This window comes from Eptesicus fuscus, chromosome 23 (genome assembly GCF_027574615.1).
Source record: "Eptesicus fuscus isolate TK198812 chromosome 23, DD_ASM_mEF_20220401, whole genome shotgun sequence".
Taxonomy (NCBI): domain Eukaryota; kingdom Metazoa; phylum Chordata; class Mammalia; order Chiroptera; family Vespertilionidae; genus Eptesicus; species Eptesicus fuscus.
Genome location: NC_072495.1, coordinates 13,691,461 through 13,713,800, shown reverse-complemented (window position 1 = coordinate 13,713,800; position 22,340 = coordinate 13,691,461). Strand labels below are relative to the sequence as shown.

The following is a 22,340-nucleotide window of genomic DNA, read 5'->3' as shown; positions in this document are numbered from 1 at the left end:
AAAGGTGCCTCAGTGTGGCCTGCCAGTGGCTTGTGTGACAGCTCTGTGGTGTCTGTCATGACCAGGGCCCAGCTGGGCCCTCACCTGGCAGCTCCACGGCCTACAGAGGAACCTCCGGGGGTGCCCCCACCCTGTGTCACAGAGGGCCCCGCCGGGGGCACTAGGGCGCAGCCATTCTGCCCCATGGGGCTGGCAGCTGAGGGACACGGTGGGTGGCAGCCATGGGCACGGGGAGCAGGAAGGGTGTGAGGGAAGAAAGAACCAGGGTGGGGAAGCACCACGCACTATCCCTGGGGCCTCCTGTCTGCGTTGGTCTGAGCTGGCGGCCCTGCTGTTGTCTTGGGTGGTGGAGTTGGGGGTCCAGCACCCTGAATGGAAGTGTGGGCCTGGCCCCCAGGGACACATGATGGGAGAGGCAGAGACTGAGGTGAGATTTCCCAGGCCTTCGGGCCCCACAGGAAAGGGCGTGGAGGGCTCCTGGCGGCAGAAGTAGTGGTTTATTGACCAGCCCACCTTCCTCAGCCTGGCTGGCCCACCTGAGGGGCTCAAGGTGTGTGGGACAGACCCTGGTGGGAAGTGGGCCTTCGGGTCTAAGGTCAGGGGGGTGGGGCCCACTCAAAGGGCAGTTCCTGACCTCAGTGGCTCTGGCAGGTATCAGCCAGCCTGTACCTGGGTGCCCACATGCTGGGTGGGAAGCAGCTCTTACAGTCTTGGGTGTGGAGAGGTGAGTCCGTGTGCGGCTGGGCTGTAGCAGCACTGGCCTAGGGGCCAGCCAGACCCCAGCCTGAGGCCCTGGGAAACCACGTCTGGGGGCAGGTGGCCCCGGGCGCTAGGCTGGGCGGTAGAAGAGGTTGCCTGTGCAGAGCCTCCGCTTGAGCTCTTGCCATAGCAGCTGCCGCTCCCGTCGGGCGCCCTTCATGACACTGTTGTTCTCCAGGGCGCGGCGGGACAGGTAGGGCAGCACCTCCATCACAGGACCGTAGGGCACGTACTTGTACACAGCGAAGCCCGCCTGGCCTGCACGCACAGGCAGAGGCGGTGAGTCCCGGCCCTGACGCCCCCCGCCCCTCCCCCAGGGAGGCCCAGCTCACCCAGCGGGAAGCTGATCTGGTCGCACATGCCCAGCAGCTGTCCAAAGTACACCTGGCGGTCGGTAGGGTGCAGGCCCAACTCCTCCATCCTGTGACCAGGCAAGGCAGCCGGTGAGCCCCTGGGCCAGCTCTGAGCCCCCCTGCCACCCCCCAGGTCCCCATCCTCATGCTCTAAACCTCCATTCTTTGCAGGGCTATCAGCTCTGTCCTGCCCAGACTAGGCCTCTGCCCTGCAGCTCCCTCCTCAGCCCGTGGCTACCAAGCTCCCTCCTTCCCAAGCCAGCCTCCCTCCTGCTGTGCTCGCGCCCAATGGCCCCTTCCCTCCTGCCTGTCCCAACCTCCCCTAGTGGTACTCAGACCCAGCGAGGCAGGCCTGCCCAGCAGCCCACCCCATGGTGAGGCTCGGGGAAGCTTCCGGCCCTCCCACTGCCCCTTTCTTCGTGCCCAGCCCTCACTGGCTGCTCTGTCCCAGGCAGCAGGCACCAGCCCCCAGTGGCCACCGTGTCTCTGGAAGGGGGCCGATGGACACCGGCCAGGAGATGCAGTCCCCTTTGCTGTCCCAGCCACAGATGAGGCCATTTAGGGCCAAGGAGGCCCCAGCTGAGCCCAGTCCACACTGCAGGCCACAGAACACACTGTTGTTCGGCCACTGAGTTTTGTGTTGGGTTGTTACTTGGTCAAAGCTGACAGGCTATGTGAGGTCCCTGGGGTCTGATCAGACACCACACCGCTTCCCAGGGAAGGGGAGCCCGAGCAGCTCGAGGCTCCCTGGCCCCCAGAGCAGGAGGTGGCTGCCACCGCTGTGCGTTAGAAATCGCGGTTTTCATTGCCATTTCCGATGGAAAAGGCAGCGCCATCCTAACAGAGGAGGAGTGGTGACGTGACCGAACGGGTTTAGAGTCGGCTCTCCAGGCAGAGCCCTACCAGGCAGCACCCTCACGCCCTCCCCCTGTACCTTCACTGCCCCTGAGGAAGCCCCACTCAGCAGAAGCCTTGGGGGGGGGCCCTGCTTTACTCCTGGGAAACTTGAGGACCGGCAAGACTCAGTGCAGGGCCTAAGCCCCAGGAGGCAGTGACTGGGGAGAGGCGGGCACTTGGACCCCTGGGCCCTGGCGTGGCACTGCGCGGGCTAAGACACAGGATGAAAGAGCATGGCAACAATACTGGGATATTTAAGAGTTTGCTTCACCTGCTTCCTACATCTGACTTGTAAGGATCCCACCAGTTTTGCTCCACAGGGCAGGCGTTTGAAGAGAAAAGAGACTGTTAAATTCCAAATGCAGCTTAAAATGTTAACGTAACTGTCTCTAAAGAGGCCAGGCATCAGAGGCTTCTTGAGGAGTTTCAGCATTCCACCTTGTATTTGTGCATTTAAACTTGAGTATGCCAGATACTAATTTTAAAAACCAAATTAACTGCAAATAGCCTTTTTGCCACAGCAGTGCCGATGCCTAGCAAGACCTGGTGGGGCAGGGTCTGGGAAGCACTGAAGCAGCCTCTCCCGCTGGCCCACAGATGTTCCCCCAAACACCCACCGTGCCTGGCAGGGCACTCTGTCCATCGAGCATGTCAAACTCACGGCCCACGGGCCGCGTGTCCCATTTACTTGGCCCATGTTAGCCTTTGAGTGTGACATGTTTGCTGTACGTGCTTCCGGGGTCTCGCCAAGCTCTCCCCTGACCCGGGAGCCCTCAGACAGCGGCGGGCGGGCGCTCCTCACCTGCGCAGCGTGAAGCGCACCGTGTCCTCGTTGTGGGAGGCCACCATCACCTCCGCCTTGGCGTTGTTCTTCAGCTCCTCCAGGACATAATCGAGGCACCTGGGGGGAGAGTCACGTGAGCCCTGGGCCTGGAGAGCTCCCCACGGGGCAAAGGCCACGGGGGCCTAGGGCCGCTCAGGGAGCCCGCCCCTCCTCGAGGTGCCCATGGTGCCAGGACAAGACAAGGAGCACTCGGCCTTCTCGGCACCTGTGAGGGAGGGAGAAAAAGCAAGCAGCACGGGGGTTAGGCATCGGAGGGAACTAGCTGAGGCTCAGTGCCCTGTGCGCCCAGGACAGGTGCGGCTTCACGTCCGGAAAGGGTCTTCGAGGAAATTAAAGGCCTGGGGGGGGGACGGGGGCTCCCTGTTCTGGGGGTGCCTGACTGCTGCCCCCTCTGGCAGTGAAAACAACGGGGCAGGGTGCGTGACCTCTGACCCAGCAACTCCACTTCCAGCCACAGCTTGTTCTCGCCCCCGGGCACAAAAGACGGACAGGCTGTGCCTTGGGTCACCCTTCTAACACAGGACACCAAGCACCCTAAAGCTCGCAGGGACACACATGAGCACAGGCACCCTGCGTAGGCCGTTAACGGTCTGCACGCCGACCTGGGGGGATCCAGCTACAGCTTTACCGGAAAAGCGAGGGCAGAAGACAGCGCACATGCCGACCGTGAGGTCTGGCCGAGAGGGGGGCATGCAGCTCCTGGGAGGACGCCGGGCGCTGCCGGGGCCAAAAGGCAGGTCAGTGAGGGAAACGCTCGGGGGTCTCTTTGAATTTGCAACACATCTGCACCACCTCGTAGAGAAACAGCATGCAGCCGGCCTGTCTGTCCTGCATCAACTATCACCTGTTTATCTTACGCAGCACCAGAGACCAGGGTGGTCCCTGCAACAAGGTGAGTGAGTGTAGGGCGGGGAGTGCTAACTGGGCAACCAACAGGAGCTGCCGGGGACCCAGGCCAGTTTAGTTTTGTTAGTCGACTTTTCTATATTAAAAAAGCCGCCTGGCCAGTGTGGCTCAGTGGTTGAGCGTCGACACCCATGAACCAAGAGGTCACCAGTCCAATTCCTGGTCAGGGCACATGCCCGGGTTACAGGCTCAGTCCCCAAAGGAGGATGTGCTCTCTATCCCTCGCCCTTCTCTCTCTCTCTCTAAAAAAATCAATAAAGACATTTTTAAAACGACCTAATGTTTTTGAAAAAGTCAATCAAAAGCAGAAAACAATCAGTTCTGGCCTCAGGGCAGAAGCTGCTGTCTCCAGGCTGCTCCCCCTTCAGATGGGGCCCATGTGTCAGCTCCAGCACCAAGGAAGTGTGTTTCCCTCGCCCCTTTCTCCCTCCCCTCCCCAGGTGGCCCTGAGGCTCCGGACCCAGGAAGGATGGGCGCACCTGTGGTACATGGCGTTGGTGGCCTCGTACGTGGGGTTGATGGGGTCCTCATAGCCGATCTCGGCAGCGCGGGCCCGTTCCTGAGCCATGTACGCACCCCGCACCAGCTTGGCTCCGAAACACCAGCCCTCGCGGCGAGCCAGCTCCACGTCCAGGGTGACGTTGTCGTAGGCGTCCTGCAGGGTCAGGGCCAAGAGTCAGTAACTAGGTCCGCCCCGCCAGCCAGCACTTCCTGGGGCAGGCATGTCAAACTCGAGGGCCTCATGCCACTTTTATTTGGCCTGTGTTAGCCTTTGAGTGTGACATGCTTGTCCTAGGGCCTCTCTGGGCCTAGGAGCATCCAGGGCACAGTCAGCAAGGGGCACCAGGGCAGCAGCAGGTGGCTGAGGGAGGTGCCCTGTGGGCGCCCAGGGGATCTGAAAGACGTGTGGGTGAGAGAGGCCCTTTGACCTCTGTCCACAAGGAATGGTCACGGGGGCCACCTGCAGCCTCTTCTGTTTGGCCTGGGGCAGTCCTTTGAGGAGACAGACCAGGTGCCAGCAGCCGCCGTCTACGCCAGTGTCCTCAGGCTGACTTGGGGGTGGGCCCCTGCCTAGATAACCCTCAGCCCCACCCGCGGCCTCTGAACACCTCCCTGGTCCCCAGGCAGCCCATTCCAGGTTTGTGCTCGGGGATCCCACCCTGAAGCATCACCGAGGGACAAGCAAAATTCTAGTCAAGGCTTTTCTGGGCAGAGGCTCAGAGCTTTCATCGAATTCTTACAGAAAACGGTCATTCATGAAGGCTTTGACATCTGGGATTCAGAGACATTAAGTGGACCCTGAACAAGCTCCTTCATCTTCCTCCCACCCCTCCGACCCCCCTGTCTGGGATCTGGATCGACCAACCACCCTCCTCGCCCTGGGGGCTCCGGGGGACGCACCCTGAGGTAGCACTGGTACGTGTTGAGGATGAGCGGCTTCTCCACGTTGAACTTGCGCTGCATTTCCAGCGTCAGGCGGCTGATGGCCGGCTGGAAGTACGTCTGCTCAGCGTCCACCATCAGCCGCACCCCCACCTCGGTGGCTTTCTTAGAGGTCAGGGGTGGGAGAGAGGGTTTGTCTGGGGCTCAGGTGAGACAGGCGCCCCCCAGCCCCCGGGCACATCCCAGGCCCTCGACCTTGGCCAGGACATCCATCCTCTGCAGCATCCTCCTCATCTGCTGCTCCTCCTCCTCGGTGAACCCCGACAGCAGAGGCTCCAGCTGTCCTGTCTGAGGGCGCACGCAGGCAGGTGTCAGCTGGCGCTGGACCACCCCTCTCGAAGCCAGCGCTTCCCCTGCCCAGAGTCCACCAATACCTGTTGCCTGGTCCCCAGAACCAGCGAGACCCCCTCATCCAGGCCCCTCCTCCACCCTGTTTGCGCATGAAGATCAGCGCCCTGCCCTGAGGCCGGCTGGTGACTTGGACGAGGCCACAGCCAGCCAGCTCCTCCTCGCAGAGCCGGCTGCCACAGCTCAGGCCTGCACCAAATCTGCTCCCACAACCTCCCCAGGACCCTCAGAAGTCCCCCTTCTGTTCCCACACAGTGCTAAGGAGGCTACCCTTGACCTATCCAATCACCAGGAAAGGCTCAGCCCAAGCAGGGCGCGGGCTCAGAGAAATAACAGCCGTGCAGCACAGACTGATGGGACAGAGCCGCCATGCCAAGATGGTGGCCTTCAGGGAGCCCGGGCAGGTTGGCAGTGGGCAGGCGCTTGGAGGCAGTGGGCACACACCCTGCAGGCCTGCGTGGCACTGGGGCCCTCTGCTCTCCCCACTTGCCCGCTAACCCTGGCCAGGGCGCTCTGAGCAGGAGTGGGGGGTCCGCGGTGTCTCAGCTGGAGGCTGGGCCCTCAGGGCTGAGGCTGGAGGGGTGTGGAAGGCAGTGTTTGCCTCTGCAGTTTCTTCACCGTCCCAGCTTGAGAAGCGATTTCAAACATGGCCTCCGCCTGCCTGACACCCTCCCGGGGGCAAGTGGAGTCTCATTCCTTCCCCTGAACATGGGCCGCCTAATGACTGACGGTTAATCATCAGAACCAGGCGGTGAGATGCGGGATTCGGAGGCCGGGCTAGAAAAGGTGTCGGCTTCCGCCTGGCCCCGGGGACACGTGCACTGGGCACCAGCGGCCACCCGGTGAGGAAGCCCTTGCCGGCCGCTGGCCCTGCAAGTGGGGACCCTCCACACTGACCCCAGCCTCTGCCACTCCAAGTGCAACCGCAAGGGAAACCCTGGGCGAGAACCACCCAGGGCCTGGAAGGGCGATCACAGGAGTGTGGTCCTTTCAGGCCCGTGAGGTTCGGGGTGACCCAACATGCAAGGACAAGTGACATGGGGAAGGCTCCCCAGATGCCCCTCTCCTCGTGGGTCTCTGTCCCACTCTGTGGGGCACCAGTGGGTCTTCTTCCCCCTAGACCCGTGGTCGGCAAACGGCAGCTCGCGAGCCACAGGCGGCTCTTTGGCCCCTTGAGTGTGGCTCTTCCACAAAAATAACACGGCCTGGGCGAGTCTATTTTGAAGAAGTGGCGTTAGAAGAAGTTTAAGTTTAAAAACTTGGCTCTCGAAAGAAATTTCAGTCGTTGTACTGTTGGTATTTGGCTCTGTTGACGAAGGAGTTTGCCGACCACTGCCCTAGACCAAGCATGTCAAGCTCAAAGGCTAACATGGGCCAAATAAACGAGGCATGCGGCCCGCCGGCCGCGAGTCTGACATGCTTGCCCCAGACCGTGGGGTCCTGTGGGGCCAGGGAGGACCCCTCCAGCCTCAGCCCTGAGGGCCCAGCCTCCAACTGAGACACCACGGACCCCCCACTCTTGCTCAGAGCGCCCTGGCCAGGGTTAGCGGGCAAGTGGGGAGAGCAGAGGGCCCCTACATCTTGGCCCAGGATAGGCGACAGGAACATGGCCCCTCCCAGCCCAGCATCCTCTGGGACAGGGCCCGCTGGGGAGCGGGGTGGCGTCACCTGCATGTTAGGGACCACCAGGTGCTTGGAGAGCTTGGTCCTGCTGTCGATGAGGCTGTTCCAGTCCAGCAGGTCCAGGGTGCTGCGGGAGAAGGGCGGTCAGTAGAGTAATGGCGGCAGCTAGGGTCTGTTTGGGGGCCTAGATGCCAAACCAGCCCCTTCCCTAAAAGAGCACCCCCAAACCCAGTCCCCGCAGAACCCGCCTCAGTGTTCAGTTTCGAAAGTCAGATAAAATATAAATGTCCTTCTCTGTTTCAAAAATGAAAACCAACCCTGGCCGGCGTGGCGCGGTGGGAGTGTCGTTCTGTGCCCCGAAGAGTCGCAGGTCCCGATTCCTGGCCAGGGCACACAGCCAGGGTGCGGGTTTGATCTCCGGTCGGGGTGCGTACAGGAGGCAACCGCTCGCTGTTTCTCATATTGATGTTTCTCTCTCTCTCTCTCTCCTTCCTCTCTCTCTCAAAACAATGAAAAAATATCCTCAGATGAGGATTAAAAAACAAAAAAACAAAACATGAACCTGTCCTGCATCGGGGCAGCAGCAGCTCTGAAAACGCGGGGCTTGCACCAAGACCCCACCGTGACCTCAGTGCCAGCCCCCAGCCCCTGAGGATGAAGCCCGGGGCCCCGCGGGGCTCAGCTGCCCTGGCCCTGCACCTGTCAGCCGGGCGGGCCCGGGGAGGGCTGTGCTCCTGACCGGCTGCAGTCACGGAGCCTGTGCCCGAGCTGCCGGCCCTCCCCCACGGGTCCCATGTGCCTGTCAACGCCCATCCTGTGCACCTCAGGGCAGCAGTTTCTTTGGCGCCATCACCCCAAGGCCCACAGACTTGAGGGGGGTGACCAGGACTGGGAGAGGCTGCTGGGACTCAGCTGGAACCACGCCTGACCGGGTAGATGCCGCCACCACCTCAGGCAGGCGCTGCTCTTACCCGGACACGCCCAGGGTCTCTGCTCTGAACCAGTCCTCGATCTCCTTGCGGGACGCGATGCCCATCTTCGCCACGCTTTCCTGGAAGAAGTGAGGTGTCCGTCCCTGGCCCGCCCCCCGGCCCCGCTCACCACCATTCAGTGTCTCCCGCCTGTTGCTTTGTGATCTATTCTGACTTGGTTACACTGTTCCCTCCGGCTGTGTTTCTGCTCCATAGGTGGGCCCATCCCCGCGGGTTCCGGATGCCCCTTTCCTGTCCCTGCAGCTCCCCAGAGCTCCGCTACCTGCAGGGCCAGCCCCTCCCCGCTCCTGTCCCCTGTGACCCCAGCCTCTGGTCAGATTCCTTCCCCGCCAAACCCTCGCCGCTTCAGGGTGGGCTGCGGGCCTTGGAGGAGCTCTGGGAACCCCCCTTAGACACCGCCTGGCCAGTTCCTCCTGGGCAGGGCACCTCCCCCGCCCCACCGTGTCCATCCACCTACTCACACCACCAGGGAGGGGCTGCCCACCTGCAGCGCCGCCACCTCCAGCTTGGTGTCCATGGCATCCAGCCCGGCCTTCCCTTGCTCCGCAGCCATTTGGTGAAAGAACCGTCTCCACTTGGTCAGCACATCTGAGAACTGCAGCTGCAAACACGGGCCTGAGCTGCCGCCGCGGGTGCATGCCCAGCTCCCGGCCCCCGGGACCCCCACCCAGCCCCAGGGCCCCCTCCCATCCCACCTGCGTCCTTGGCTCCCAGCCCCAAGCACATGAGCTTTCCACTGAGTGCTCATGGGAGCCCGCAGTTCCTGCGAACTCTCTCTGCACGTGGAAGGTTCCAGCACTTACCAGAAACTGGGGTCTCCCCAGCGCAGTGAGCTTGATGGCCGAGAAGCCGTCCTCGCTGGCTCCACCTGGGGAAGCCGCAGGGAGAGCCCTCAGGCTCCGCAGAGGGGAGGGAGGGGACCGGGAGCTGTGCTCACCCAGAGGCAGAGGGCACACAGCTCCTCCAGCGCCCCGCCCCGTGGGGACAGTGACTCATTTGCGTTTGCCACGTGGGTCAGGAAGGCGGTGGGGAGGCCTGCCCATTCCTACATCGTCCTGATGGTCACCCTGCTCCCTCCTCCCCCCTGCCATCAGCCCCCAGGCTGCCCACGGGGGCTCCCTAACACAAACACGGAGCAGAAAGCAAGCTGGAGCGTGGAAGGGGCTCAGTCACTACATCTGTATCTGGCTTATGGCTTCCAGAGAGCGTCTTTGCTTCCGTGGGAGCCTCCTGTCTATCTGCTCCCAGGCAGAGGGGGCAGGGAGGCAAACAGGTGCCCCTGGCACTGGGCACTGGACGGCCAAGTGTCCGCCTGACTGGCCAGGGTGTCCCCAGCACCACTCTGAGAAGACTGTTCTGATCCTTGCCTGTCGGAAGGTGCGGGGCCCACCGTCCCGTCACAGGAGGCTGCTGAGGGTGCACAGGGGGTGGCGCTGTGACCTGGCGCGTGTCTAACAACTACAGGACCCGGAGGCCTCAGCGCCCCCCTCGGCAGGAGGAGGAGTTCTCCACGGAGGAGATGGGCACGCACGCCCTGAACAGTGCGGCCCTCGCAAACCCAAGCGCCGTGTGTGCCCAGCGTCTTGCCCCGGCCACACCTGGGGGCCGCTGGCCACCGAGAGCCTTCCCAGAGGTCCACGCGGGCACCTGGTGCCCAGGAAAGGGGAGGGAGGCATCTTCCTGGGGGTGAATGGGTTCTTCCTGGAGCTGCTGGACGTAGGCATGACCCCAGCGTGACTTAAGCCTGGCCTGTGGCTCCCCGTTGTCACCCCAGGTTTATCCTCACCACCGTCAGGGCCGCCCAGACAGAGAGGAAGCACCGAGCGCTCTCCAGCCCGGCCTCCCACGCCCACACATGTCCACGTGCCACGGGCTGCCGGGCTGGGCCTGGCACGGGGACAGCCGGCCGAGAGCGCGGCCCCACCTGAAGCCTCAATGCAGCGCAGGAACGTCTCCATGTGGCCGTCACACTTGGCTTCGTTGGCGTAGAAGTAGGTGCGGGCGCTGACGACGCCGTCCCTGCGGTCCCCGAAGGCCTGGTGGGCCTGGTACTGCTTCTCCCTCTTACTGGTGCCTGCAAACGGCCTGAGCACTCACTGGCCCTGCACCCGCCCCAACCTCGCTCCCAGCCCAGCGCACAAGATGCCCTGACCCCCTGCCTGCACGGTGCTCGAGGCTCTTTGCCAGTTCCGAAGTCACCTGACCCTGTACCCACTGCTCCTCCCTGGAAGAGCCCTAGTCACGTGGCAGGCCTGGCTGGGGAGGCAGGACCCAGACCAACGGAGGGCCGGGAGGATGCGTCAGCATACTCAGAGCCATGGCCTGGGCGCCCACGGACGTGGGTCAGAACTCAGCACCGCCCTTTGCCCCCTGGGCTGGCTATGCCCCCAGTCCGGGTGCCAGCGTGGTGGGTGGGGGAGCAGGGGGGTGGCGGAGAGAGCATTTGCTGGTGAGCAGCCCCCTCTTACCTCCGTCCTTCTTCTCCGCCGCTGAAGTGCAGGACCTTAGGGAAGGAAGAGGGCAAGGGTCAAGGTCATGCCACCCCAGGCACAACTGACAAGGACGAACCCCTCAGGGTGAGCGAAAACGAGGCTGAGCCCTGAACCTGACCTGAAAGCTGGGTGAGGGCGGGTGAGCCAGGGCAGGCAAGAGTGACTCAGCCGCCCCACCCGCCCAGGCCTCCAGTGACCCGCTCTGAGCTGGGAGGGGGGCAGCCTGGCCCCAACCTGGCCCACAAGGCCTGCACCTGGAGAAGCCGAGGTTCCCCAGGGGCGGAGCCCCCCCCCCCCCCCAAGCCTGGACTTGAAGTAAAAGCCCCTGACAGGTGGGAGCTCTCGGGACAGCCCAGAGCACCGAGTGAGTCCCTGAAGGAGGCCTCGCTCTGCAGCCATTCCTTCCGAGGAAAAGACAGACCTATAGGGCCAGCCAGGGCTGATGAGAAACGGAGATGGGCAGCCACCAGCGTACAAAATTCCCAAAACTGATGAATGAGGGCCTGGCTTTACCCCCGACCCCTCCTCCTCCAGGCACCTCCAACCCCTGGGGCCCAAGACTGGCCTCCCGCTCCCACACACAGCCGGCCCCATCTTCAGCCACCCCAGCACCCCAGCACCCCGCTTCACTCTTGCCCCTTAGACTTATTTTCCAAGCAGCAACCAAAATGTCTCTTTGAAAATGAAAACCCTCCCATCATACCTGAATAGCACCCCCAGCCCTTGGGAGGGCAGGACAGTGAGGCCAGCCCTCAGCCCTGGCCACCCCCACCCCCCACCAGCATCACGGCAACCACCATCCCCTGGCTGTGCTCTCACGGGCCCTCTCCAGCCCTGCCTCCCCCCCAACCCCCCACCAGCATCACAGCAACCACCATCCTCCTCCTCACAGTGGCGTGGGGTCGTCAGCAGGAGGCTAAGTCTTCAGCTGAAGGGCCCGGGGCTGGCACGCCCGCAGCTTCATCACCCGATTTGTATCTAAAGCCTCAGTTACCACAGAGAGGGCTCAGCCGCAGCCCCGCAGTCCTCCATGACCTCCCGCGTCCTCAGACCCGCAGCTCTGCTCACACCCACAGGGAAGGGGCAGGGACTCCCCCCGGGGGGGCACTCTGGGCCACGGGGAAGCTGCGGACAGGGGCCTGCACCTGCGGCGATGGCCTCACATGTGCTAAGAGGCTGTGGCATTTACCTCACTGCCCCCGAGCAAGTCCCCAGGGCCTGAATCTGGGACCCTGGGACAGATGCCGAGGGCAGGACCCACGAGGCCACAGCCTGGGGACAAGAATGGGAGCTACCCCTGCAGCCACTGCTCCGGCCACCCCATGCCCACCGGAAGCAAGTGCTTCATGTAACAGAAGGAAGAGGGTGAGCTATGTGACCAAGTCGGCCCCACATACGACATCCCTGCGGGAACAAGGAGCTCCCACCCAGACCCCCAACCTGAGGCCCCTGGGCAAGGGCACCGCCAGGACCAGCCCCAGGCCCTCCCAGGCGTGGCCCAGGTACAACCAGGCAGAAGCCGTCCATTCAAGGGAGGTACGACATGGGAGCCCACGGCGTGCCCCGAGGCAGGGGCCTGGTCAGCGAGGGCAGCAGCTGGCGGGCGCAGGCCTGCTCTGTAACCACAGCCCACGGCTCAGAGAAGGTGAGCGCTAACCACGGTAACCTGTCTACTGGGCAGACGGCCTTCCATCGATGGGAACCGTTACCTCGGAGGACTCCCCCTTTCTCACTCCCAGCATGCTCAGCGGCAGGAAAGCCTCGGAGGTCATGGTTATTTCCACCCCCGAGACACGCTGTGCACACTTATCCCGGGAGCTGCCACCACTCTGGGGACCAAAGCGCAGAAAGCCTCCAGCCAGCCCTGGGTGTGCACAAACAGGGCAGACACGCCTGACGTCACACTGTCCCCGGGTGTCCTTATCACAGCCGACCGCCAGGTGGACGCCCTGGCCCCTTTCCCCTCCTCCATGGCTTCTGCCTGCTGGGGAGACCCTCTGGGGGTCCTCTCCTAGAGTCGGGGCCCTGGCCTCTGCCTTCCAACAAGTGCTCTGGCAAACACCACCCCACACCCTCCCCAGATGGCTTCTGTCTCCCACCTCCTGCTTCCTGCCCTGCAGATGCCTCCGCACTTCCTGTGCCTTGAACAGTTATGCCCAAGGCAGGCCCGGCAATCCCCGCCTGCAGCCTTCCTTTGGGGCGGTGGCCTCCGCCTCACGCCACGGTCCACGGGCAGGTTCAGAGCCCCTCCTAGCTGGGACCATCCCGTCAGCCAGGCAGGCACCCTGACGGTGCCCACCTCAGCCCAGGCCCCTCCGCGGGCACGGGGGCCTCTGGCAGCAGAGCCGGGCACAAGTCCTTGGCACATGCCACTGGCGTGGCTGGCAGTCACCCTGTCAGGATGGGGAGGGACCACCCCTCACGTCCCAGAGCCCACCAAGCGGTGCTCTGCAGGACAAGGCGGCTCACAGCGGGGCAGTCCAAGGGCACAGCCCCTCAGCCAATGGCAGGGCCGGGAGGAAGCCCGGCAGGCCACCGGGGAAAGGAGTCTTTTCATACCAGAGAGAGAAAAATCTCACGGTGAAACCATCCAGCCCTCACCCTGACCCAGCGGGACACAGAGCCCATTCGTTAGTCAACAGGCAGCCCCAGCCCCCACTGGAAACAGAGCGGGTGCTCAGCGGGGAGAACCCCGCCTTCAAGACAGCGAATCACTGGGCAGGGGCTGGGCTCCCCGGGCCAATTGGCTGTGAGGCTTGGACATTCTGTTCCCAGGGCAGGAGCCTCATGTGACTCCTTTCCCTCCTCTCCCCTGCCCACCCCTCCCCCCGCCCCGCCCGCCAGGGCAAACACCACAGCCTGGCACGGGCCGGTTATTCAGCAGGCCCGGCCCAAGCCTCGGGTCAGTCGGGCACAACTGCTGTCAGCACTTGGGACTCCAGATGCACATGAGGGCCCGGCCCGGATGGGTGCAGGGACACCGGGCGTTTTGCAAAGGGGAAGGGCAGGTCTTGCCTGTACTTCCCCTAAGGACACTACTCCAGGAAGCCGAGGGTGACCTAATTCTGACTCAGCAGGGTGGCTCAGGGACGTGCCCATGTTTCCACGCTCACTGCCCAGGGAACAAACCCTGCAGCAAGTTGGTGGCCTCGGGAGGAACCCGGGCAGCTGGTCCACCCTTCCTGGCTGCACAATCCCTTCCCCACTGATGCCCGGGCAGGCTGCGAACCCACCAGGCAGAGCCCACCTGCCTATCGGAAAACCACCTCAGGGGCCAGGCAAGGGTGGGGTCCTCCCAGAGGAGAGGCCTGGGCAGAGCAGGAAGCCTCCACACCAGGGCAGGCACATCGTGTGTAACAAACGGGGCAGCCCAGTTCTCCGCCGCCATGCGAGCCGCTCAGTGTGTGTGCCACGGCTGCTCAGCTCTGCCCTCGGAGGGCGACAGCGATGTGAATTTCGTGCAATTTTCACACGTCACAAAATACTATTCTTGCTTTGATTTGTTTCAACCACTTAAAAGCGCAAAAGCCATCCTCAGCTTGCAGACGGTACAAAGCCGGGCGGTGGGTGGGATCGGCTGTGGTCACAGCGTGCTGACGCCTATTCTCGATGTTCCCCCGGCCTCGTGCACACACAGCCTCCCACGACAGCCCAGGGCCGTGATCCTCACGAGGCAAAAATGCAAGAACCCCAGACGGAGGTCCCGGGAAGCAGGAGGGCTTCCGGGAATCGGGCTGACCAAGCCCTCCTCGCCCCGGCCTCCGCCCAGCCTGGACCTCGGCCCAGCCCCCGGCTGCCCTGGGGCGCTTTGGGGTTCCCACCAGATGCCAGGCAGGCCTTACTCCATCTCCTGGCGCTCCGCCTCCTCTTGGCTCAGGTCCTCCTCCACTCCGTAGTCCAGGATGGAGCCCACACCAAAGGCCCTGTTATGCCGGATGAGGGGCTGGATGGACTCCTGGTCCTCGCCGGCCACAAACTGCCCGTAAAACGTCATCTTCATCAGCTTGTCGAACAGCCGTTGTCCTAGGAGCCTCCTGGTGAAATGGAGCAGCTGAAAGGCAAAGGGAAGAAGCGGTCTCGGGCCAGCAGCCTCCCCTGTCCCCAGCAGGACACCCTGCTTCCCTGACCCCTTCACTCCAAGCATAAGGCTTCTGGCTGAGCAGCGCCCCCGCTGTGGTATCTGGTCAAAACCAGCTCTCCAACATCCCCCGAGGGGTCCTGGATTGCGAGAGGGTGCAGGCCAGGCCAAGGGACCCCACCGGTGCACCATCAGGGCCGGGGAGAGATGCCGGAGGTTGGCCAGCCTAGGAGGGATAGTGGGAGGGCTCCAGGGAGTATCCGGGCTGGAGCAGCAAGCTAACCTACTAGTCAGAGCATCTGCCCCCTGGTGGTCAGTGCACGTCATAGCAAGCTGTTGAGCGGCCTTAGCATATCATTAACATATTATGCTTTGATTGGTTGAACGGCCGACGGGTCGACCAGGCACTTAGCATATTAGGCTTTTATTATATAGGATTTTTGTTAATCTTCACTCAAGGATATTTCTTTCCATTGATTTTTAGAGAGCGTGGAAGGTAGGGGGAAGACAGAGAGAGAGACATCGATGTGAGAGAGACACATCAATTAATTGCATCCCACACACACCCTGACCAAGGCCGGGGATCCAGCCTGCAACCAAAGTATGTGCCCTTGACCAGATTTGAACCCATGACCCTTCATTCCGCGGGCCAATGCTCTAACCACTGAACAAAACTGGCTAGGGCCCCAGGGCCTCAATTTTAGAGTGGAGACCACCCAAAGCAGCTGGTTAGTGTGCCTGCAGCAACTGTCCATCACCATTCCTCCTGCAGGGTGGGTCCCGAGAGCCACCCCTGTGGCCACTCCCCCTTGCCCTGCATGCTCACAGATGATCCGAGCGGCTCTCAGCAGGTGCCTGGCCACAGCTGGGTGGATAAAGAAGTCAACAGCAGGTCTCCGGGAGGGGCAATGGGCATGTTCACAACATTCCCTATAGCCACACCTCAGAGGCTACGCTGGGGAAGAGGAGGATTGGGTACGGCTTTCTAGGAGGCGAGTGCCTAGATTTTTCAATGTTTGTTCACGGCTTAGTCCAAGTTCCTAATACAGTGCCTGGCAAGGGGCCAGGTCTTCAATAGTTGTAGAACAAACCAACACGTGCAGAATGAATCTGGGGTGGGGGGCAGGTGGCAATAAGCCAGGTGACCATCTGCAGAGTTCTGTGAGACGAGAGCCCAGCCTGGGACCGACGGGGCCACGGCAGCTCAGACTGATGTGCCCCCTGAGGAAGGCGGCTGCCCCAAAACTACCCAGCTTTCCCCTCCAATCGCATCCCAAATCTCTGCCATCATTCACTCAAATGTCCTGAGCAGCTGCTTCCTGCCAGTACAATTCTGGGCTGCACAGAACAGGGGAACTCATATGCCACTGGGGAGAGACTCCGAAGAAGGGAGGAGCAAGGTCGCTCCAGGGGATGACTTAGAACAGGGAGGGAAGTGTTTGCTAACGTACATGCAGAGAGGGGGGCTGGCCAAGGTGAGGGGGTGACACAGCTGCTGCAAAGGGGACAGCCAGCGTGGGAGGGACCTCCGGGGGACGGCTGCTGGGGATGCCTGGGTCTTCTGCCCCTATCCCAGCTACAGACAGGAAAAGCCTGGGGGTTCTCGAATAACAGAACCCCCTTTATGGTGGGGAAGATCTGTTGGGATCAGGGTTTCAAGGAACAACCTCCACTCTAAGCAAAAGCATGAGCAAGTCAAACATCTTCATCCCGAACCAGCCTCAAGCAGCCCACATGGGCCCACAGGCAGGCAGGCCCGGAGTGTGGGATGGCGCTCCGGGGAGATGCCTCAAGGCCACCTGGGAGCGGCGCAGGGCATCCCAAGGACGAGGTTCTCCAGCCATCACCTGTCTCGCTGCGGCCTGTGTCCGATTCTATTGCATCTCATTGTTTTTATAAAGAGGACTAGAAATGGAAAATGCAAGTGCCAACAGGGAGGACAGGGCAGGCCTCCCTCTCTCCCCGCAGCCTAACACGGAGCCAGGGCCAAAGCAGCCTCGCAGGGGGAAAAGCAGGTCTTTTATTATTATTATCATTGCCATCATTATTATTGATTTTTAGAGAGAGAGGAAGAGAGAAGGATAGATAGAAACATCGATGAGAGAGAAACATCATGGATCGGCTGCCTCCTGCACACCCCCCTGCTAGGGATCAAGCCTGCAACCCGGGCATGGGCCCTGACCGGCAATCAAACCAGTGACCTCTTGGTTCATGGGTGGATGCTCAACCACGGAGCCACACGGGCCAGGCAAAAACTTGTCATAAACATATCAAAGACCATCCCAGCGGCGGGCAGGGCGGAGTGACCATCCCCCGGCTCTGGAAGGAACCCGTGACAGGGTGCGCACCAGATCCGGCACCACGTGTGGGGCTGTCTCCTCCCAGGCCTGCCAACGTCCCCATCCAGGGCCACATGGTAAATAATTTATTGAGGCTTTGCGGGCCAAACTGCCTCTGTCATCACTATTGAACTCGGCCAGCACAGTCCAAAAACAAGCACCACCACCACTAATGGAAGGAGCCAGAGCAGAGCTGACGCGTTAGTGACAAAGACAGGAAGGCTGGGATCGGGGACTCTGCGCTGGTGCCCTCCCACACACCCTGCACTGCGCTCTGCGCTGACCTTCTCTGCTCCAAGGGCAGGCGGGGCTCAGAGGGCACGGCCACCCACCCAGGTCACGGGGCCTGTCCCTCACCCTCTCACCCTGGCAAAGGGGAGGCCGACCTGTCCCAGGGCAGAGCTGTGGACGCGCACAGGGCAGGGCTGACGGTTTCAAATCCAACTCCAGAACAAGTGGCCGCTTTGCAACCATCTGGGCAGCGCGGCCTGACAGGAGGGCAGCCCCACCTTCTCTCCAGGAGGGGGCGTCCTTCGTGGATTTAGACTCTCGCACCGGTCACACACACACTCCGGTTCTCATGTAAAAACATGGATGCGTGCTGCGCACGGCTTTGGTGGGCCCTCTCTCCCTGCCTCTGGCAGGGCCACTGTCATAACCCACAGTGTCCCCTTCCACCAGCTTCTGCACCGGCTCACACCCAAGCACGGAAGCCTCTGTCACGGAAGAGCTGGATTTCCTAAACCATCTCGGTGTGGCCCCCACTGAGTCCGGAGCCAATGCAACAGCTCAAACCGGGCCCCGCAGGCTGCCCCTCTCCCTGGGAGCAGATTTCATGACCCCGCAGCGCCCCAGCAGGCATTGCAGAGACCAGCACCACTGAGCAGGAGTAATTCTCAACAGGAAGCATTTTTACCGCAGGGCAGAGGACAGGGAAGGGCCACAACTCCGTGCAGCCTGTCTGGCCTCGGCCTCATTTCCTCCAGTCCCAGGCACCGAGACCACCCGCACTAATGGGACCACCAGCAATGACAACGGTAGAACAGGCCCCATTGGGGTGGGGGGGGGGGCATGCAGAGCACCTCCCACCGACAGTGGGCTCCTTGAGGGCATCCCCAGGGCACAGGCTGGACTTGAGGGAGCCTAGGAGGGGCCTCCAGCCTCTTCCAGGCACCCACAGCTCGGTCCCTGCATCCCAGCACTTGCCCCTTGCAGGCATCACAGAAAGCGCCCACCCCCTCCCCTAACCAAGGGCCGCCAGCTACGCTGGCCTCACTGCTGGTTTTGAACCCGGGGAAGAAAATCCAGTGCTGTGCCCAGACAAAATTTGGCCTCGCTGGTTCCAAGCTCCCTCCCTCTCTCCCTTCCACCCACACCAGGGGCACAGCTTCTGCACCTCTCATCCCAGTTCCGCCTGGCAGGCCCCGGGGGACCCCACAGACAACCACTCCATGCCTCCCTAAGTCTTCCCGCCCCCAGCTGCCTCCTCCCTCCTGAATGCTGCACCCCCTGTGCTCGCTGCTCCTTTCTGGCTTCCCCTCAGATGTGGGTGCTCCCCAACGCGTCATCACTTCCCTCAGCCCCTTCTCGCCCTCCTCCCTCAGTTGGCCAGGGCCACCGCTTTAACCTCAGGACTTCCCCGCTGCCTCCCTCCTCCCATCAGTCCTAGACTCCACATCTGACCGTGCAGCTTCTGGAAGGATCCAGGCCAACACCTCCAGTGGCCTCACAGTCCCTTCAGAGCCACCGGACTCTGACTTGCTGGACCTGAGCCCTCACCTCCCACCTGCCGTGGCCCGGCCTTCACCTAAGCCTGGGATGTGGCTCAATGCTCCTTGGTCCAGCCTCCCCCAGGGGCGGAGGGAGGCAGCACAATGCCTTCAGCAGTTTCACCTGAGAAACCACGGCCAACCGCAAGAAGAACCTTCCAGACCCTTGGTACCGACTGGAGCCTTGCACACTGTTCCCAGGATCCCTTTGAAAAAAACTGCATCTCTGCCCAGAGCGCCAGTGGCTAAGGCCGTGTCCCGCTTCTCCCCTGCCCAAAGCCCTCACACTTTTCCAAGTTGCCATGTGCAAAGTTTAAAAGTTTGGTGTTTGAGCGGCTTCCCATGTCCTCTCCCAACACCACCTGTTCCCAGCGGCTGTGTCTGGGAAGTCCCTGGATCCCGGAGAACTCTGGGGACCCAGACTAGGAACCCTTCAATTCCACCAGACTTGGCTTTGGGCAGCACGGAGGACACTCCGTTTTAAATTTCAGATCACAACTTTGTATGACTGCAAGCGGAACTGAGCTCAACATTGAACTGTTCTTTGTTTTCAGTTGGTAGGACTCGGATGGAGCAAAATTCCGGGACCAAAGGAATGCAGGAAACACCTCCCTCCCCGACTTCCCTCGCTACAGGTGATGCCCAATGAGCCCCTTCTTTACACGCTGAAACGTCATAACGAATCCCAGGACGAGCGCAGAGGAACCCGGGGGCCTGCGTAACCGCCCGCCCGCCCGCCCGCCCGCCCACCGGCCCGCTCGCACGCCCACCGGCCCGCTCGCACCTGCTCGTGGTGCGCCAGCAGCGCGGGCGAGGCGCACAGGCGCAGCACCAACAGGCTGCGCGCCAGCTCCCAGCTGCGCCGGCTGCGGTACGCCTCCTGCGCGTTGTCGAAGTCCACGGTGGGCACCGGCGGCCGCCCGGCCTCGGCCGCCCCGCGTCCGCGCACGGCCCCCCGGCCTGCGGCGGGCTGCTCGCGGGTCTTCGGCGCCGCCGTGGACAGCGGGGCGAGGCGGAGAGCGCGGGACCACGCCGCGGCGAGGATGCGCCTCAGAGCCATGGCCAGGCCCCGGCGTGCGCGGGAGTTGCTTAAGTACCCGCCGCCGCGGCGCCCCGCTGGCCCCGCCCCGCGCCCAGCCGCGCCCGCTTATCCCGAGGCCCCGCGGGGCCCCAGGACCTGCGCCCCCTCCAGGGAAGCCCCGCCCTGCGCTCGGTCGCGCGCTCCCTCCGGAAGCCCCGCCCCGCCCCGCCCCGCCCCGCCCCGCCCAGCGGGCGCGCCGGCTCCTGGGAACGCCCAGCCCCACGAGCGTTCCGGGACGGTGTGTGTCCCGTGGCAGGTCCTGCGCACGGGGCGGCCCCACTTACGCCTGAAACCCGTTTTTTCAGTCCGTGGCCACCACCCCCCAAACGGGACCCTGTCTCCCTGGCCACCCACCCCCAACTCCGCCTTCCCCGCTGTAGACTCCGCGCCTCTGGCCCGCTACCAGGTGTGCGAATTCTTATAGGGTTTCCCAAGTCGCCCAGGGTCAGGCGGAGCCTGAGCCGCCAGTCAGCGCCGTGGCTCACCTGCGCACCTGGGCTCCTCCCTGATCGCTGAGCCGCATGGACTCACAGCTGAGGCCGGGCCTGCAGGGAGAAGGCGGCCCACTTCTCCTGCGCTGTAAAGGGGCGTTTGGGGAGCCATGGGTCCTCTTCCCAGAGCCCCTTAGGAACTTTCCCAACTCTGCTTCCCTCCTGTCTTCCCAGTCCCACCGCCCACCCAATGGACGGCCCGGAACCTACAGGCTCCTTTGGAACCCATGTGGTCCCCCTGGTTTCAGTCCCCTCCCCATCCTCCTCTGCAGGCCCTCAGTGCCACCCTTGGAGCTGGCAGCAAAGCCACCTGCTTTGCCACCTCCCTCAGGCCTCCCTTTACTCCTATGGACTTCCCACTCTGGGCCTAGGATGCCCTTCCTTCCAACATCACATCCAGGAGCCTGCCGGGGGAGATAACACCTTCTGGGAGGGACCTGCCTGACTGCCCACTATAGCACCCCCTCCCCATCACTCGCTCCTGGGCCCCTCCTGTAGCTCCTGAAGACATGTTTGTACCCCACAGCTGGGTCTGACTGTGGGTGGCAGCCTCACTCCCCACCTCACCCGCCTTGCCCACCTGGCCTACCTGGTTCACCAGGTGCTCCGTGCATATTAGTGAATTGGACACCCTGATCTGTTCAGCCCTGTTGACCGCTTGCAGCCTCCAGGCAACAGCTTGATGAAGAGGCTGATAAATCTGAGTTCATTTCAGTCACTATCCACCTTTAACAGATCAGCCACCATCCCCCATTCCTCAACCCAGGGGCAAGCAACTATGAGGATAGTGGCAAGTGATCCTTTCTCATGGCAGCTCTATTCACAATAGCCAAAAGCGCCCACCGATGGATGGATGGAGGAACAAACTGTCTAGTACACTCACAGTGGAATATTATTCTTCAATAAAAAGGACTAGAATACTGATGCATCGAGCTACCACACAGACGAACCTAGAAAACAATATGCTAAGTGAAAGGAGCCAGACACAAAAGACCACGTGTTACAGGATATTATTTCTGGGAAGTGTCCAGAATAGAAACAGAAAGTAGATTAGTGGTTTCTTGGAGGAATGGGAGTGACTGCTAATGCGTGTGGAGTTTGGGTATGAAAATGTTTTGGAACTGGAGAGTGGTGATGTTTGCTTAACGTTGTGACTATTTTAAAAAACATACAGTTGTACCCTGGAAATGGGTGAGTTGTGTGGTATGTGAATTCTCTCTCAATAAAGCTGTTGTGATAAAAATAAATAAATAAAAAGCCAAGGATCACAGTTACAGCATTTGCTTCAAGGAAGCCTGTGGCCTGGACATGGGGGCGATGGCGAGCGGAATGGTTTGGGGCTGCAGAGAGAGGACACAGGAGCAGGGCTCACGGTTTTCCCTGAGCCCATCCACTCACCTCCAGGTTGAGGCCAGAGGGGTATGAGTGTCTGGGTGCCCAAGGTCCCTTGGGAGGGTGACCTACCTGTCAATGTGCCGTGGAGATAAGGCTGGCCTGAAAGATGCCAACAAATATGAGAAAAAAAACTAAGTTGCACAGATGCTCCGTCAACATCAAGAAGCCAGTTCGGCTGCGAATAGCTCCTGGCACGTTTTGAAGGAGGGACAGTACCCAGGGCCAGAGGTCCTGGTGGGAGATTGTGTGGGGGTTCTCCAGGAGGTCAGCCAAGTGGGGGTAAGTTGGGGGCATAGGGCAAAGAGCTGGGTCCAGTCCTCCAGCTCAGGAGACAGGCTGACCTGAGAGGGCCTCAAAGGACTTGGTCATGTGGCTGTAATCCCCCGCCCTCCCCTCCCCCCGATGTTGGACCAGTCAGCAGGGCCAGGAGCTCCTGAGAGGAAGCATGCAAGACACAGACCTTAATGGGAGGCCAGCCTGGGCCCCTCAGGACACTTACCGACCCCTTTCTGCCACCGTCATGTGACTAT

At 61.9% G+C, this 22,340-nt stretch overlaps 1 protein-coding gene across 2 annotated transcripts; it reads right to left on the bottom strand.

The window, feature by feature from the left end:
• Positions 1-600: 600 nt before the first annotated feature.
• Positions 601-20,016, bottom strand: PRODH (proline dehydrogenase 1). Of its 2 annotated transcripts, XM_054712831.1 has the most exons (15): positions 19,628-20,016; positions 14,500-14,708; positions 10,634-10,668; positions 10,090-10,239; positions 8,969-9,033; positions 8,650-8,766; positions 8,145-8,224; positions 7,491-7,553; positions 7,219-7,300; positions 5,398-5,490; positions 5,161-5,307; positions 4,239-4,414; positions 2,812-2,910; positions 1,092-1,180; positions 601-1,017 (listed from the first exon to the last, which is right to left on the bottom strand). In XM_054712831.1, the coding sequence occupies exons 1-15, from the start codon at positions 19,901-19,903 to the stop codon at positions 830-832; spliced, it is 1,869 nt and encodes a 622-aa protein (XP_054568806.1). In that variant the 5' UTR covers positions 19,904-20,016; the 3' UTR covers positions 601-829. The 2 variants fall into 2 exon arrangements, with proteins under 2 accessions (XP_054568806.1, XP_008140811.2); XM_008142589.3 differs by lacking the exon at positions 7,491-7,553 and having other exon boundaries at positions 19,628-20,014.
• Between the last annotated feature and the right edge of the window lie 2,324 nt (positions 20,017-22,340).